The following is a 15399-nucleotide window of genomic DNA, read 5'->3' as shown; positions in this document are numbered from 1 at the left end:
TCCCACAACAACCTGGTGAGCTGGGTTGGGCTGAGACCCAGTGACTGACCCAAGGTCACCCAGCCGGCTTTCATGCCTAAGGGAAGCCTAGAACGCACATCTCCTGGTTTCTAGGCCAGCCCCCTCACCACTATATCAAACTGGCTCTCTAATATAACATGTGGGTCAGTAGCAGATCCTTCAGTAAAATATTGTAGTGCGGAGTGCTTCAGTTCCTATCACCTTCCAGGAAGCTCTTTCACATTTCTCATCCTCTCCCTTTCCCCACCACTTTTCTTCCTCCAATCTGTCAGCATTCTGGATTCATTCAATGTATGTCCCTTGTCAGCCTGTTTTAGAGTGTCCTTTCAGGATAACAACTTTTGTTTCTAAATAGGGAGATGCTGTTTTGCCTACATACAGATATAGTCAAAGAATGAGTTGGCTTTTAGTATACAGGTTGCAACAAGTTGTGACCATAAACCTTAAGAGATCCTATTATTTTTTACTTTATAGGATTGTACATAACCATTTGAGGGTAATAGCTACTTCAGACAAAACCAAGTAACCTTTTTATCTTCTCTTCCTTTAAGAAAATTCAGAAATGACATGTTCTTTATCCACACTTCATTCTAATTGTTATTCTTTATGTTTTGTGATGGTAAGGACCATTATTCCAAAGTGTTCTTTGGCTTTGACAGGTGCCCTGTCTTTTTTTCCCTTACTTTTTACATACTGTAGAAACCCACCAACAGTCTTGGTTCCTATATCTAAGCAGGCTGTGTCTAATATACCAGTAGAAATGAACCATCTGTTCTGGGCAAGATAAGATAGATTGAATGGTCATCTGTGCACTCACACTAAGCATCACTGTTCCAAGTAAGCAACCCATTCTTCGTCATGATCTCTATGCATCAAAGTTGTACCTGAACATTCTATCACAGGTACAGACTGTCACAGAAGGTGATCTTCTGGAGGGGTAATAAGTATGCTAGTAGTGTGGTGCTTTTTAAAAAATTTTCTGAGGCTCCATTCAATGCTGGCATGCAACTCCCACCATGTCTGGTCAAAATCATTTCAGCCCTTGGGCCAAAATTAATTCTTCAGTCCTTAAATAAACCACTGATATCATAAATTTACATTTCTGAAACCATAAATAATAGTCCTAAGTAGAAATCACATATATGTTAAATGAAAAGGATTTTAAAAGCCGGAGACATTTTCTTCCCCAATCTTTCTATATCCCTCCCAACTCGACTCCTCATCTTGATCTCCAGGTCAAACCCAAGAGTTTTTGTTCAGTACAGTTCCCATAATAACACCACACAGCCATATCTTCCATTTCTTTTCAGGATCTCAAAGTAGCAGATAACACACCAACTTTCCCTCCTCCACCTCCAGAGATCAGGATGTTACTCCCTCCCATACCTGTCCATTGCATGCATTCCTCAGTGAAGATCCATTTATCTCATCTATGACATCTCCAACTAGTACTACCTCATCCACCTCTGCCTGGCTCTTTGGAAGCACATCTATTATGAAAATCCGTCCATCTAAATATCTGATATAAAAAAAAAGAAGAAAAAAAGAACTCTCTCAGAAGAACTGAATTGTCACAAACTCAAACAAAAGAAGGGAAGGGGAAAATAGTAAATAGGTTGGGGCAACACACTAAGAAAATAATACACTGATTTGTCGCAATTCAAACACCCAGAAGAAGAGGCCAAAGAAGTTCCACACAGAGGCCACTGATGCAGGTTGTCCAGCAACATACAAGTCTTATCCTTATTCCAAGCCTGGATATTTTGCTAAACTGAAACATGCTATAAAATTTTGGAGAGAGGGGAAAATCCAAACCAGACCGAATGCCTGTACATCAACAACAGTGGACACATGGCAAAGAAACCAGATCTTGTAGAGACATTTTTTCTTAGAATGGTTTAAACTACACTTCCATCTATCCCAGCCAACATAGCTAGTGGTAAGACATGATGGGAGTTGATCAAAACACCCTGAAACTGGTTACATATTACTGAAAATCTTCTGATGAAGATTTGATATCAGGGTTTGTTTGTTTGTTTTTTAAGGAAATGGAGTGGAAGTGGAAAGCCAGTGTGATTAGTGTACTGAACTAATTGAGGATGCCCCAGTAAAAAACTCTAGTTCCTTGGACAACTTGGCTGATTGTGATATCTCAGCCTAATGTATCTCAAAGATGTTCAGTTGTAAAGATATAAAACCTATATATCCTTTTGAATATTCTTCAAATTGTTAAAAATACCATTAATTTTGAGCAGAGAAGGAAAAGGGTGGAAGAAAGTGCTTTTCCTACCCATAATTTTTCTGTTTAGCTCATCCACCACTAAGTTCAAAACACCACATGTGAAATTACATTGGGGAGGGGTCTAGAAGTATAATTTGGAGCAGGTAATTTACACATAGGAAACACTTTAAGTACTCCTTTCCTGCATTATATATTTTTCCTTCAAATTCCTTCCTCAATTGCTTTCTTCTCTTAGACAGTGTCCAAGCTTTACAATGGGCTAATCTATCTGATGGATGAATTACAAGAACAAAATGCTGAACAATGCATAGTGGATTAATAAGCAGTTGCTTTTAACAGAAAGAGAAACCGGGAATATAGTCTTCAATTATATAAAAACACAGAATTTACTGATGGATGCACAGTTTAGCATCTTTGGTCTTTTTAAAAAAATACATTTTAACTTGATTTTCAAGGAACTCAGTAATATAAACTTGTTTCTTCAACCTCATAACAGCCAAGCCAATATAATAGTACCTGGCCCAAGTATATCCAGCTGAGAAAGTATTTCAACCTCAGTTTCCATGATTTGTGGAACTTTTACCCCATAGTAGCTTTCTTTATATCCCTTTTCAGCAGCTTGTGAGCAATGTCTGGTGAAATCTCAGAAGTCAAGCAGAATACATAATGTAAAATTGAACTAAGTTAGTGTTGTGTGCCAAAACCTAACAGTTGGGTTGGTTTGGCTTAGTGAGCCATTATGATTTCTAAACCATGGTTTATTATGACTTAGTGTTGTATGTGAACCCAGATACTGTGGTTTGTTCAATAAACCATAGTTAAAATAAATAATAGCTTAGCATGATCTCTGAATTCAGCAATTGTTTTATTGACTGGATCTTAGTGCTGCCTTTCAGGTTTGATTTAAATTTTAAACATGATTGCTATACAAAGAGTCAGTAAAGCCATATATGAAAGTGCCAAGTATCTTACCTTAGCACCATTCCCAGTTCCCGGCAAGGGACAGTTTCATAAGTCTGGCACACCTGGAAAGCAGGATTTGTCAGTTTCCAGCAGTGAAGAAATCCTCCTTTAGCAAGCCAACCAATCATTGACAAAAATGGGACATTTTGCTTCCATTAAGACCTCTACTTAAACCCTTATGTACCTTCTAGTAAATGGGATGTGAGCAATAATATGTTGGCTTGCAAGGTAATTCCTACATTAGATAGCTTACCTTGCATAAAATAGCATGATGTCAACCCTACAAGGTAGACCAGACTAAGAAACCAATGTCATATAGGTCAGGACTACTTTTATTGTCACAGTGATAGTAACAGAATCTTACAAGTCTCTGAATCGGCTTCCTCCCTCCCTCCCTCCATCTTTGTGTGAACTGGGAGACATTTTCTCATAGGCATGTTTCTATGTATATATGCATTTGAAAGGGACTCTGTGAAGGGCCCTGAGGCCTTGAAATCTCAATTTATTCACAAAGGAAAAAACAGGAGTTGCAGTTATAGGGTGAAACAATACCATTCATTGTAGGGAGAGTAGGATTCTAAGGCAGATTCAGTCTTTGATATCCTCACAACTTGAATTAAATTATCCTTGATCTTGCGAGCTAAGAGGGGGAACAAACTCAACTGCAATTATAGCACCTCTATATGTTGTTCCCAGCATCTCTCACCATTAGCCATGCTATAAGAGTTGTAAGAAGTCATAATTATGCAAATCCAGAAGACCCTATCCTTATTTATTGCACTAAATCAGGCACAGTTTAGAATCACACTGGGTCAGCCTAAGGCCCAATTTGATGGTATGAAATTACTTTAGTCATCAAATCAAATCAAATCAAATCAAATCAAATCTTTATTTCGGTCAAAGACCAGCATAGTATCTTCTCTCTCCACAAAAAGGCATGAACATGTTTATAACATATACAATTTAAAAACAGTTACCAAACTGGTAGCCTAGTTCTATGATCCAGCAGAAGTCAGAGCTGTAAACTCTTAGATACAGTTGAAATACTCAAAAGGCAACTGCTTAAAATTTTGGCAAAAGCATAGTCAATGGAGAGAAGTATGAACTTGAGGCTAAAATTTCATAGACAGGCTTTTTTTAACTGAGGTTAAATGCAAGCTTAGAAAGCACATTAAAAGCATATTATCAAATTAAAAAAACAAGCCCAAGAAGCAGATTTCTGAAGAGTTCCATCTCCCTGCCACCAGTTCTATACAAGACTGAATAAAAATTAAATTCCACTCCCAAAGAAGAAATGCCAGTTTGGCCTTCCATTCCAGTCATGAAAATTTTAAGACTCGCATGATCGGTAAAAAAGAGAATGGCAGAATATTATGAGTTATAAATCAGGATGGGAGAATATAATTAATTATATAACAGGAGGCACTGAGAAAGAGAAATTAAATACCTCTTACCGGAAGTTGCCAGCTTTCATCCAAGAAACTGGAATTCTGCAAAAAGAAATTCAACAGACTATGACAGTCAAAACTAGAGATTAAAAGGAAAGGCTGGAAAACAGCAACTACATCAACAAAACCATTATAAGAAGGGTACAAAAGAAACATGATCCAAAGTTATCAATTACTGTACCTGCAAATCTAAGGAGAAATTCATTTCTGTGACCACCAACATCATAGAGAAGAAAGGCTCTGGAAAGGAAAAAATTAAGATTTTAGGTCATTATCGGATCAGTGACTAATATTGTAGTAATTTATCAGAATGTCATGGAAATGTTGATGAGGGCACAACAAATGGGCATTTTGTTGCAGTGAGATTAAGATTTCCTAAAATAATATTCAAGCAAACACCAAACACAGGCAGGATTACAAACTGGCAAAATTTACTTTAATCTCAAATCATAAAACAAGCAGATTAAAACCTATGGGGGGAGGAGGAAACATATACAGTGGTACCTTGGTTCACGAATGCTTCTGTTCACGAACAATCTGGTTCACGAACAGCACCGTTTGCAAAATTTTGCTTCCGTTCGCAAACTCTGCATCGGGTGACAAACATGACCCGCGGCCATTTTCCGTGCTGTGACACGTGGTTGTGGCTTCCTGTAGGCGAGGAGGACTCTCCCTCCAAACAATAACCACCTCCCCACCCGCCTTCCTGTCCTCCACACCGGAAGTCACCTCAAGCAAGGTTAGTGTTCTCTCTCTTCATACTGTACTGTACTGTACTTTGTTTCATATTTTTGGGGTTTAAAAAAAAATACATATGGTTCAGAACGGATTAACCGTATTTACATTGAACCTTATGGGAAAATTTGATTCAGTTCACGACCAATTCGGTTCGCGACCAGAATCATGGAACGAATTAAGTTTGTGAACCGAGGTACCACTGTATTCACAACCATTATGCTATGTACTTTCAGGATAAGTGCCTTCATGCAAACTGCAGAAAGGAGTAAAATATAGTTAAGCCAAGGAAATTAAGGCACGAGATAAGAAAAGGGAATATACCTGTCTATTTTACATCAGCACCATTCACTATTCCTCTCCATATATGCATTTCCATCCTTATTTTCACCACATCCATACACCATTTCATGCACTTACTTTGCTGTTTACATTTCTGACCCCTCTCTTTTGGAGGAACTTCTCAACTCCTTATAATCACAATTTTTGCTCTTCCTTTTCTCTCAATCCTTCAAATATTTCACTTGCAATTCGATCCTCATTCATTCTGGCTGTATGACCAAGCCACCTCAACATACTTTTTTTTGTACCAATCACTTATTTTTGTATTCTCAGTCCACAATCTTTCATTACCTATTCATTCTTGACCTACCCCCTTCTTGTTTTACCACGCACAGTTCTTAAGTTCCCTCTCCTACTGCATTCAGTTTATTTCTGTTTGTCCTAACGTACCCAACTCTCACCTGTATATAAAAATTAGGCAGAAACATGCCCTTATACACATACATTTTTGTTTCTTTCAACAAACATTCATTTCTCACAACATACCTCATACTGCCCTCCTCTCTGAACCAGCATTTACACATCTGAAAGTTTCTCCATTTGCTTATCAATCTTTAGTATACGTTCTGCCAAGTATACAAATTCTTCTGTTTGATCTGTTTTTTTACTATTTATTCTTCACTCCACCTTCCCTGTTAAACACAACTCCTTGGTCTTTGATATATTAAGTTTCGGGTCCATTCAATTTGTGGAGTCAGTCAATTTTACTTAACATCCCCTGCAAATCATTTGGGAGTCCAGTTAACAACATGGCATTGTTTTCATACAAAAGTATAGGAACGTTCAAGTTCTCAACAAACAAACCTCCAATGATACGAGCAGTTAAAGAAAAAAAAAATTCCACAAACACATTAAAAATCCAGTGCAACATCACAGAAACATCACTTGCCCTACTCATTGCTTAGGGCTGGGCCATTTGCTAAGCATTACATTTATTCTCATGGATGTTTTAGTTCCCTGATGTACAGCTGTTTTATCACATTTAGCAATCATCAACTTCATATTCGTGCAGAACATTTCATAATTCAAGGTTATTCACTTTATCATATGGTTTCTCAAAACCAACAAATCTGTACTAAACTTATTTTCTCATGTTCATTTCTCAATGAGCTACTCTCCAGATGTACTGGACTTCAGTCCCTAAACCAGCATCTCTAGGGATTTTATGCAGAGCTTGAAGCCTCTAATCATTTAGCTAAGCTCTTATTTTACTCTTCCTCCACAGCTCTTTCAGAGAAATAGCAACTCTGGGGCTCTCACAAGATGACTGGAATGTATAGACAATTGCTTTCTAAAATGCCTTGAAAATAGCTGATGTACAACTCCCAAAGTACCATATCTGAATCACCATATAAAAGGCTGAGGAGGAATAATGTGGGATTTGCACCTCCTTGCACGTCTGAGGGTAAAGTTACTTCACAGCAAAAGATAGCTGTAAACTATTATTGGCAGTAAAATGTGTTTCCTTAATTTAGATGGTAGGGAACAGGGTATCCCAAAGTTACTAGGGAATGATGCCATGAAATTAAATTGCACACCACACTGCTGCTGTCCTGGGCATCTGGAGGCCACTGGGTTGGGGAAAGCTGTATCAGCCATTTATTTCTTGTCTGAGAAGGGGGAAGATTCTAAACTAGAGAGATCAGCATAAGATTCTAAGAGAGTTTTATGATTTATTTATTTATTCATTAAATCCCATTTATATTGCCACCCATCTTACAAGAAGCAACTTGTGATACCTAAAGGAACAAAAAATAAAATCAAACACTAGTTAAAAGAAGCAATACTAGAAAGGGAGGGGCTGCACAATGTAAAAAAAAGAGGAAAATAGGAAATGGGAAAGCAAGAAGAGGAAAAAGAACGAACAAGACAATTCAAGAGATACAGAACGGAGTTATTAAAACTGAATATTTGATCTCCTTTAAATGTAACACAATAACAAATGGCCACTTACATTTTTTTGGACTGGACTTTTTCCAGAGACTTGGCAAAATTTAAGTTACTTGTATTTTAAAAAGATAATTACAATAAAAACTGCCAACCTCCTGGGCATATATGCATGTGTAAACTCGTAAGCCAGGTGAAGGACTTCCATCGTATTTTAGGCTTCAGGATAGCAATGGTGTAATCAGAACATTCCTGGCATTTCAAAGGCTCAACAGTGATTATCCTACAGGTGAAAGATTGTCGTCATGACCCAAGAATGCATAGAGGTATTGCTAAATGCAAAGCAGAGCTCACTTGCCTTAAAGATGACAGTCTGTGAACTCAGAAAGATAACTGCATAAAACAGCTGCTAAGAGAGGGAGGACACAGAAGTGCATAGAAAAAGGGAGGCAGACCTCACAGAGAAGGCTTTTTACAGTAACGGTCCTCATATTACCATATAGGTTTTCAGGACACACTAATAAGACTAAATCTGTTGTCCTCCTCAAACCAAGTTACAACTCTTTTTCAGAAGTCAGAAAAGAAGTGCAGCATCTCACTTTACTTTCAGCTTAGCACCCAACTCAGAATGCAAAAAGAAAAAGAATAAATGTATCCTTCCAAGTGCCATAAGCGTTTATAAATGCAAACATTAGTTTAACTTAGAGATGGGCATACTTCATAGAGTAGGGTAAATTGTATTGCTTGCACTGACCCACTGACTCTCCCATCTGTAACAAGTATAAAGGGAAGACCAAAAGAACAGGTTATCTGCAAAAATGGAACGCATATTATTTATTTATTAGATTTATATCCCACCTCTTTTTTGTACAACTCAAGGCAAGATACATAACACTCCCTCCTCTTCCTTTCCCACAACACCCCTATGAGGTGGGTTGGACAAATGTTTAAAATGGCACTATTGGTGACTGATAAAACCTTAAAGAATAAAGACCCTGCACTCTTAAGAAACGTAGTAATTCCATTAATTTCCAGAGGGTGATGGCATTATAGTGAAAACAGCTCAGAGTACACCTAGATGACAGCACTGTTGCCCATTAAAAGGCATCACACAGGCATTCTTAATAGATTTTTTCAAAAAAGAAGTATCATGGAAGAAGCAGTGAGAAAACTGGGGAGGACCACACTGTTGCAACCCTCTTACTCACCCTCAGTAGAGTCTGTGAATGAAGCAGGGCAATTGCATAAGAAGAGCTCCACACCAAAGGAGTCGTAAGTTATTTAAAAAATGTAAAAATTATGGTTGCAAACTGTTTTAGGTCGGAAGTAGGCAACTGCAGCCTCTGGGCTTGAATTCCCTTTTTGTAGCTTTCATAGCCCACTCTTGTTAGGATTGTTGGAAAGTAATGGCACAGCTTCTTGCCAATTCAAAGTGGGGGGAGGGGAGATGAAAACTATAGTGTAAACCTGGAAATGGGCATATTGCACTTAAAGCAAAAAGGGACACCCATGAAAGCCCACTTTTACCACCATATGTGAGGTGGGACTACCCACTTTATGGCCCTTTACTCTTAAAAAATGTTAACGCTGCCTTTGGCCTCCAAAGGATTGTCCATTGTTTTATGGACTGGAATCCACTCCCTCAGTGCCTAAAAATGTCATACAGCACAATGATGTATGCAATGAGGTGCCTTGAGATGGCAGCATAATGACAGAAGAGGATCTTACCTGAAAATTCTTCATTGCCCAGGATGGATGTTATTGGATCATAACACTGAAATCAGATTATAAAAACAAACATACAGTATACTAAGAATAATTTAAATAAGCTGAAAAACATATGTGTGTCATACGAAAAGATAATGACTAAAAATCAAGCAAGGAGTATAAATTTGAGACCTGAGATGTTAAATTTAGAATACTGGAAAACTGCTAAGACTTCTCCACAGGAGACAGAGATAGTAACCCACTCCATTTTTCTGTCCCCGCCTCAAAAAAACAAAACAAAAAACAATTGGACATTTGCAATCAGAACAAAGTCAACATGGTATTGGAACATGAGCCTCCCATTAAGAAGGTATCCAGAGGGCTACCAGAGAAGCAGAGGGCAAGTATAAGGAGCATTGGTGCTTTTGATGTAATTAGATTAAAACTGAAATGATGTCCAACTGCAGCTGTGCCCAGAGGAAAAAGGAAAGATCAGTGCTATATGGAATGTCAGAGCATAAGGCAAACTAGATGTTAGCAGAGCAGAAATGTCAAGATTAAACACTGACATTCTGGAAATCAATAAACTGAAGTGGACTGGAATGGGTCATTTCATATCCAAGAAGCACCAGATCTTTTGTAGACAAGAAAATCATAGGCAAAATAGCTGTCATTATTAAGAAAGGGATGTCAAAGTAAGTGCTCGGATACAACTACCAGAGCGATAGACTTATCTCAGTTCAAATCCAAGGCAAGTCAATCAATATTACAGTTATCCAGATCTATGCTCCAACCACAGAGGTACAGAGGTTTGAACACTTTTCAACACCTCCCCCTCCTCCAAAAAATCATACTAATTATAGGAAATAAGAATATCTGTGGAAATAAAATAGCATCTGGAACAAAGGAGAAATATGGCTTTGCTGTATGAAATGAAGCAGGAGACAGACTACTAGAATTCTGCCCCCAAAATTCAATGCTTATAGCAAATGCCTCCTTCTAACAATCTAAAAGACAATTCTATACGTGGACATCATCGGATGGGTAACACTGACAACAAACTGACTATAAACTCTGCAAGCAAAGATGGGGAAAATGTGTTCAATCAGCAAAAACAATATTTGAATCTAACTACAGTTCTGATCACTAACTCTTAATTGCAAAATTAAAACTTACAATAAGCAGAATCATCAGACCAACAAAATACCGTATCAGTAATATTCATATTATCATGCAATAAAGGATGAGTGGATTAGATGGGATAAGCAGAGTGCATTAAGAACTCTGGACCAAAATTTTTGACATCATTAAAGATAAAGCAAACAAAAGTATCCCAAAATGCAAAAAAAAAAAAAAAAAAAATGCAGCCGAAAGGCTGAGTCTGCAAGGTGAAAGGCAAGGGGTCTCCAAATCCTCTCTCAGAAGCCCTCTGGATTTACACATCCTAGCTCCACCTCCTGCCTTGGTGTTCAGCTTGGCAGTTGCTGCTGCTACTTCCTATCTTCCAAGTGCTACCACCTTTACCTGATGTTCTCCCTACTAACCTTGCTATGTAAGACTCCAGTTTTTCCATCATATTGACCAGTAAAAGGAAAATAAAATGTTAAAAAGGAAATATATTTTATAGCCCATTTTCTGGACTTGTGCACTGAAGCATGTGACTAGGAAAATCAGTCCTCTTCATTTAGGATATGGATCAATCTCACAAGGAATAATAGAATCAAAATGGATTTTTTCAAAACAGAGAAAATGTAAACATTCCTTTTTAACTTTAATTTAAAACTATTGAGCTGCAAAAATCATAGACAGCAGCTTAAAAAAACTTCCAATAGAAAAATATATAGAAAAAAATAAAGTTACGGGAAAGAGAACAGAATATTAGTTTAGTTTAAAAGCAACTATAATATAAAAAGGTTCGAAGCTGCACAAAATCATATAATTTACTGAGCACATACAGAGAACATAAATACTAAAGATAATAAAGATCAACCAGCAGGCACTGAAAAGAAATTAAACTTTAGTGTAGTTATTAGCAACTTATTTCTATTTATCTAGAGAAAAGATAACCTCCGGAACAGAAGTTACACCTGTGCTAAATGTTTACCCGGAAAATCCTTCCTCCTGTAAATTCCACCCAAAATCTGAGCAGAAGGGGAAATGGTAAATCCCACTGATTTCCATCTTCTCGTCCAGCAACATTTTTTTTTCTAACTGGCAGAAAGAATGGGGATTGAAATATTTTGGTTGTTGCATATCTGCCAAAATCCATGTGCTTCTGCTTGAGACAGAGAAATGTGCATATTCACTGTCTAGGAAGTAGCTGTCAATCTTGTGAATTCCAGATGACATCCTAACATATGGCAAAATGCTGTCTGTTGAGATGTTGGAAATAGCTGAAAAAAATCAGCAAAGGGCAACAGAAAAATGTATTCAACTAAGCACTGAGTTTCAAAAAAGAACAAGAAGAGACAAGGAGTTATATCTAAATAATCAAAGCAAAGAAACTGAGGACAAATATTAAATAGGAAGTCAAGAGATTTTTTTTTTTTAAAGGACATTATGGAAAACAAGGTAACCTTCTATGCAAGGATGGACAAGATAAAACAGAAAGAAGGCAATGGATGATATATACCAAGGTGACTATAGCTATGACATAAAGAAACATCTGCTACTTGGGGAAAAGTCTCTGACAGATTTAGACAAAATATTAAAGTGCAAAGACATCACACTGATAACAAAATATCATGTAAAGCCCATGGTTTTCCTGTTGTAACAGGACAATGAAATGTGGACTATCGGAAAGTCTGAGCAAAGAAGAATTAATGCCTTTGCATGTTGTATTGGAGAAAATTGTTGAAAATACTTTGGACTGGAAGAACAAATAATCATGCAATACTAAATGAAGTAAATCCAGGTTGTTCACTGGAAGCACTAAAAATGAAGGTAAAGTTTAAATATTTTGGACACACAACGTGAAGGAAAGGTCATTGGAGAAGACCATGATGCTTGGAAAAATCAAAGGCAACAGAAAAGGAAGCTGACAAAGACAAGGTGGCTAGATACTATTACTGATGACATAAGCATGAGCTTACAAGAACTCAAAGAAACAATTACTGAGATACAGTCCTGGTAAAACAATGTCGACTGGCTCGTGAAGAATCAGAAGTGACTGAACAATAAAAATAACAATGACTTCTCCAACTGGACCAGAATCATCTATATTCATTTTCCTTCTTTTGACTGGTAAACTGAAGCATTAAAAAATTCTGCCCTACTTATTACAGTAAATATAACAGTGCCTAGAAAACTGCAAGCATGGAGAATTTTATTATTTAGACATGATCACAAAAGCAGTACACAGTTCAGCTACTTAGCATTTACTCTACCTGTTGTTCAAGCAGAGGTCTCAAGAAAACATAACAACACAAATCAGAGAATGGTAGTTATTCAAATTCGTTTCTTAATTCCTCTGGATTATTTAATCTCCTACCTCAAGCAGCCTGGGAACTCTGATGAGCTGCTGAACAGCAACTGCTAATAACTTCCCATTCAAAGCCAAACGCAGGAAGTACCGCCCTCTTCCTTGGGCTGTCAGCACCTTCTCACTAGAATTTGTTCTCTCAATCATCATGGACAGAAGGGTCCTACTACAAGTGGAAAAGTTGTTACCACAGTCTCTGCTTTAGAGTACTTTTAAATGTTGTTGCAATGTTGTTAAAATGAGCACAAAATAATACAGGTAGTCCTCGCTAACAATGGTAATTGGGACCTGCAACTCCATCACTAAGTGATGCAGTCATAAAGCGCAACATCACACGGCCACGCTTACGATGGCGGTTGCTGCAGTTCCAGTTGCTGTCATTAGGCGAATCCCACACAGTTGCGGTGTCCCATGGACACAAGACTGCCGTTTGTGGCATCCTGCCACGTTCTCCATTGACTTTGCTTGTCAGAAGCCAGCAGTGAAGATCACAAATGGTGATCACACGACTGTGGGACATCGCGACTGTCGTAACTGCAAGCTGGTTGCCAAACGGCTGGATTGGGTTCACATGACTGTGGGGACACCGCGATGGTCACAACCCCAAGGAACAGTTGTAAGTCCCCTCATTCAGCACTGTTGTAACTATGAATTGTCGCTGAATGAGTGGTCACTGAACAAGGACTACCTTTATGTGCCTCCCATGAACCCCTTCACTGATGCAAGTCAGGATCAGCACTAAGAATTTTACGAGCTGTGAATTCCTCACAAAAAGAAAATATTTCACCCTATTGTTCATTAAAATTATGTTTAAACTTTTAAAATGGTAACAAAAACAACAAATTCTCCATGCTTAATTCAAAGCCAATCATGGGTACAAGTTCAGTGAAACCTGTAATAATTATGAGAGATATTAAATTAGAGCTGCTTTGACCTGCCATTTCCCATCCCTCCAATATGGGACTACAACTCCCATTATCTCCGGCAGACATGAGGTTGCATTGGATGTGAATGATAGAAGGAAATCAAGTCTGGGAACTCTGAGTTAAAATCACAATAGTGGGAGAACAAAATCCAATATTCTGAGTTCCTGTTTACAGCATCATAAAAGGCTACAAGAGACCACCTACCTGTGGTGGTTCTCCTGCTGTGGAAGTTGCTCTAGCCAGTGCCAATAGTCCTTCCTCTTGAATCCCAGAACTGGCTCTGAAGAGGGCAAAAAGGCATCTTTAACAAGAATGGTAACAGAGAAGACAATTATACCCCACAGCTAAATACCATCAGTATGACTTTCTCATCACCAAAAGATAGTAATTTTAGCAGACCTACATTATGTGTGCACATCAATGTTTTGTGCCTACCACAACTGCAAAGAAGTGTTCTATTGTTTGAAAAAAGATGCTGGGGTTTTTTTCTGCACAAACTGCCATTTGACTATCCACATTTATATAGCATTGAAACTGGCAAGACATGAACTGTACAAATGCTACATTCCAGTAACCATGATGTAACAGTTGCCTAATGCTGCCATATGCTTAGCAAAATAGCTATACATTACAGAACTGTTATGGTCAGGATCCTGGGGAAGAATATTAAATATGTAATATATAGATTAAATCTGTAATACACATACAAATTCCTCTTTGAACGTTGTGTTTCAGATAAAGAATATGGCTTCATGCCTTTACATGTCTACAGTCCAAAGGACGACTTCATATATCCATCTGCTTTCCTGATTCAATACTAGGGTGTAATAAACCACGCGCATAGCCAGTGGGTTGTTAAGGCCCAACGTACAATAATATGGTATTGCTCATGCTAGTCCGACTCCATACTACTGAGGCAAATAATCTAAGATCCATGCTTTCCTTTTACATTTCAAGACTAATCTTTGCTCATTATCATGACTTTCTGTCAGTCAGGCCTTCAAAGCCAACAAACCTTTCAGGTACAATACACTTCTCAATGTTAAGCTACAGAGCAGAAAAAGTTATTCACGTTTTAAACCTTTCCGAAGAATCGTTTCCAGGATCTCACAAAAGGATTGTAAATGCGGACAGGTATCTGTGTAAGGACTACTGCTTCCCTGGAAGTTGAGAATGCACACTGCAAGAAAACAGAATTTATAAAGTTGCATTTCAAATCCAGGCTGCAATAAGAAGAGTTAAAATAGCCCTAGGCAAAATCACTTTTTGAAAATACAATACATATTGATTTGGGGAACGAACCTGTTTGCACATTTTACAAGTAAAAGGTTGATACACTATCTTAATTACTTAAAAACCATTCTTTCTCTTGAATGTAATGGCTTCACTAAACTCCAACACTGGGGGGGGAAAAAGAGATCTCTTAACCCTGACTGAAAGTTTAGTGCTTTTTAAAACCAATTTTATAGGTGATATGGTACAGAAATGTCATGTTACCTATAAACTGCAATTTAGGCACTGCAAACTAGAAACAAGCAAATTTACTTTGGAATTAATTACAACACACAGAAAGTGAAGCAACCATATGTTTATTCGGAAGAAAGAATGTGGAGTTTCCAATGGCAAAAACTTAACTTTGTTGGCTTG

The 15399-nt window shown here is 37.8% G+C and overlaps 1 protein-coding gene across 7 annotated transcripts in view; it reads right to left on the bottom strand.

Annotated features, from left to right (window-relative positions):
* LOC103050462 (uncharacterized) overlaps positions 1 to 15399 on the bottom strand; it is a 32858-nt gene that overhangs the window by 14269 nt on the left and 3190 nt on the right. For 5 of the 7 annotated variants that reach the window (XR_015794672.1, XR_015794673.1, XM_025167430.2 and 2 more), the window contains exons 2-9: positions 14825 to 14932; positions 13957 to 14032; positions 12836 to 12992; positions 9367 to 9412; positions 4856 to 4914; positions 4681 to 4716; positions 3236 to 3288; positions 1408 to 1540 (exon numbers count right to left, since the gene is read on the bottom strand). Coding sequence is in view for 5 of the 7 variants with exons in the window: in XM_025167430.2 (XP_025023198.1) it covers positions 1408 to 1540; positions 3236 to 3288; positions 4681 to 4716; positions 4856 to 4914; positions 9367 to 9412; positions 12836 to 12992; positions 13957 to 14032; positions 14825 to 14932 (668 nt within the window). In the remaining 2 variants the exon portion in view is untranslated. The remainder of the gene's footprint in view (positions 1 to 1407; positions 1541 to 3235; positions 3289 to 4680; positions 4717 to 4855; positions 4915 to 9366; positions 9413 to 12835; positions 12993 to 13956; positions 14033 to 14824; positions 14933 to 15399) is intronic. The other 2 variants (XM_088133367.1, XM_088133366.1) reach the window with 2 other exon arrangements.

This window comes from Python bivittatus, unplaced genomic scaffold (genome assembly GCF_059951505.1).
Source record: "Python bivittatus isolate LINGU-HERP-01145 unplaced genomic scaffold, Pbiv_v1 ctg000080_np1212, whole genome shotgun sequence".
Classification (NCBI taxonomy): domain Eukaryota; kingdom Metazoa; phylum Chordata; class Lepidosauria; order Squamata; family Pythonidae; genus Python; species Python bivittatus.
This window is presented reverse-complemented; position numbering and strand designations above follow the sequence as displayed.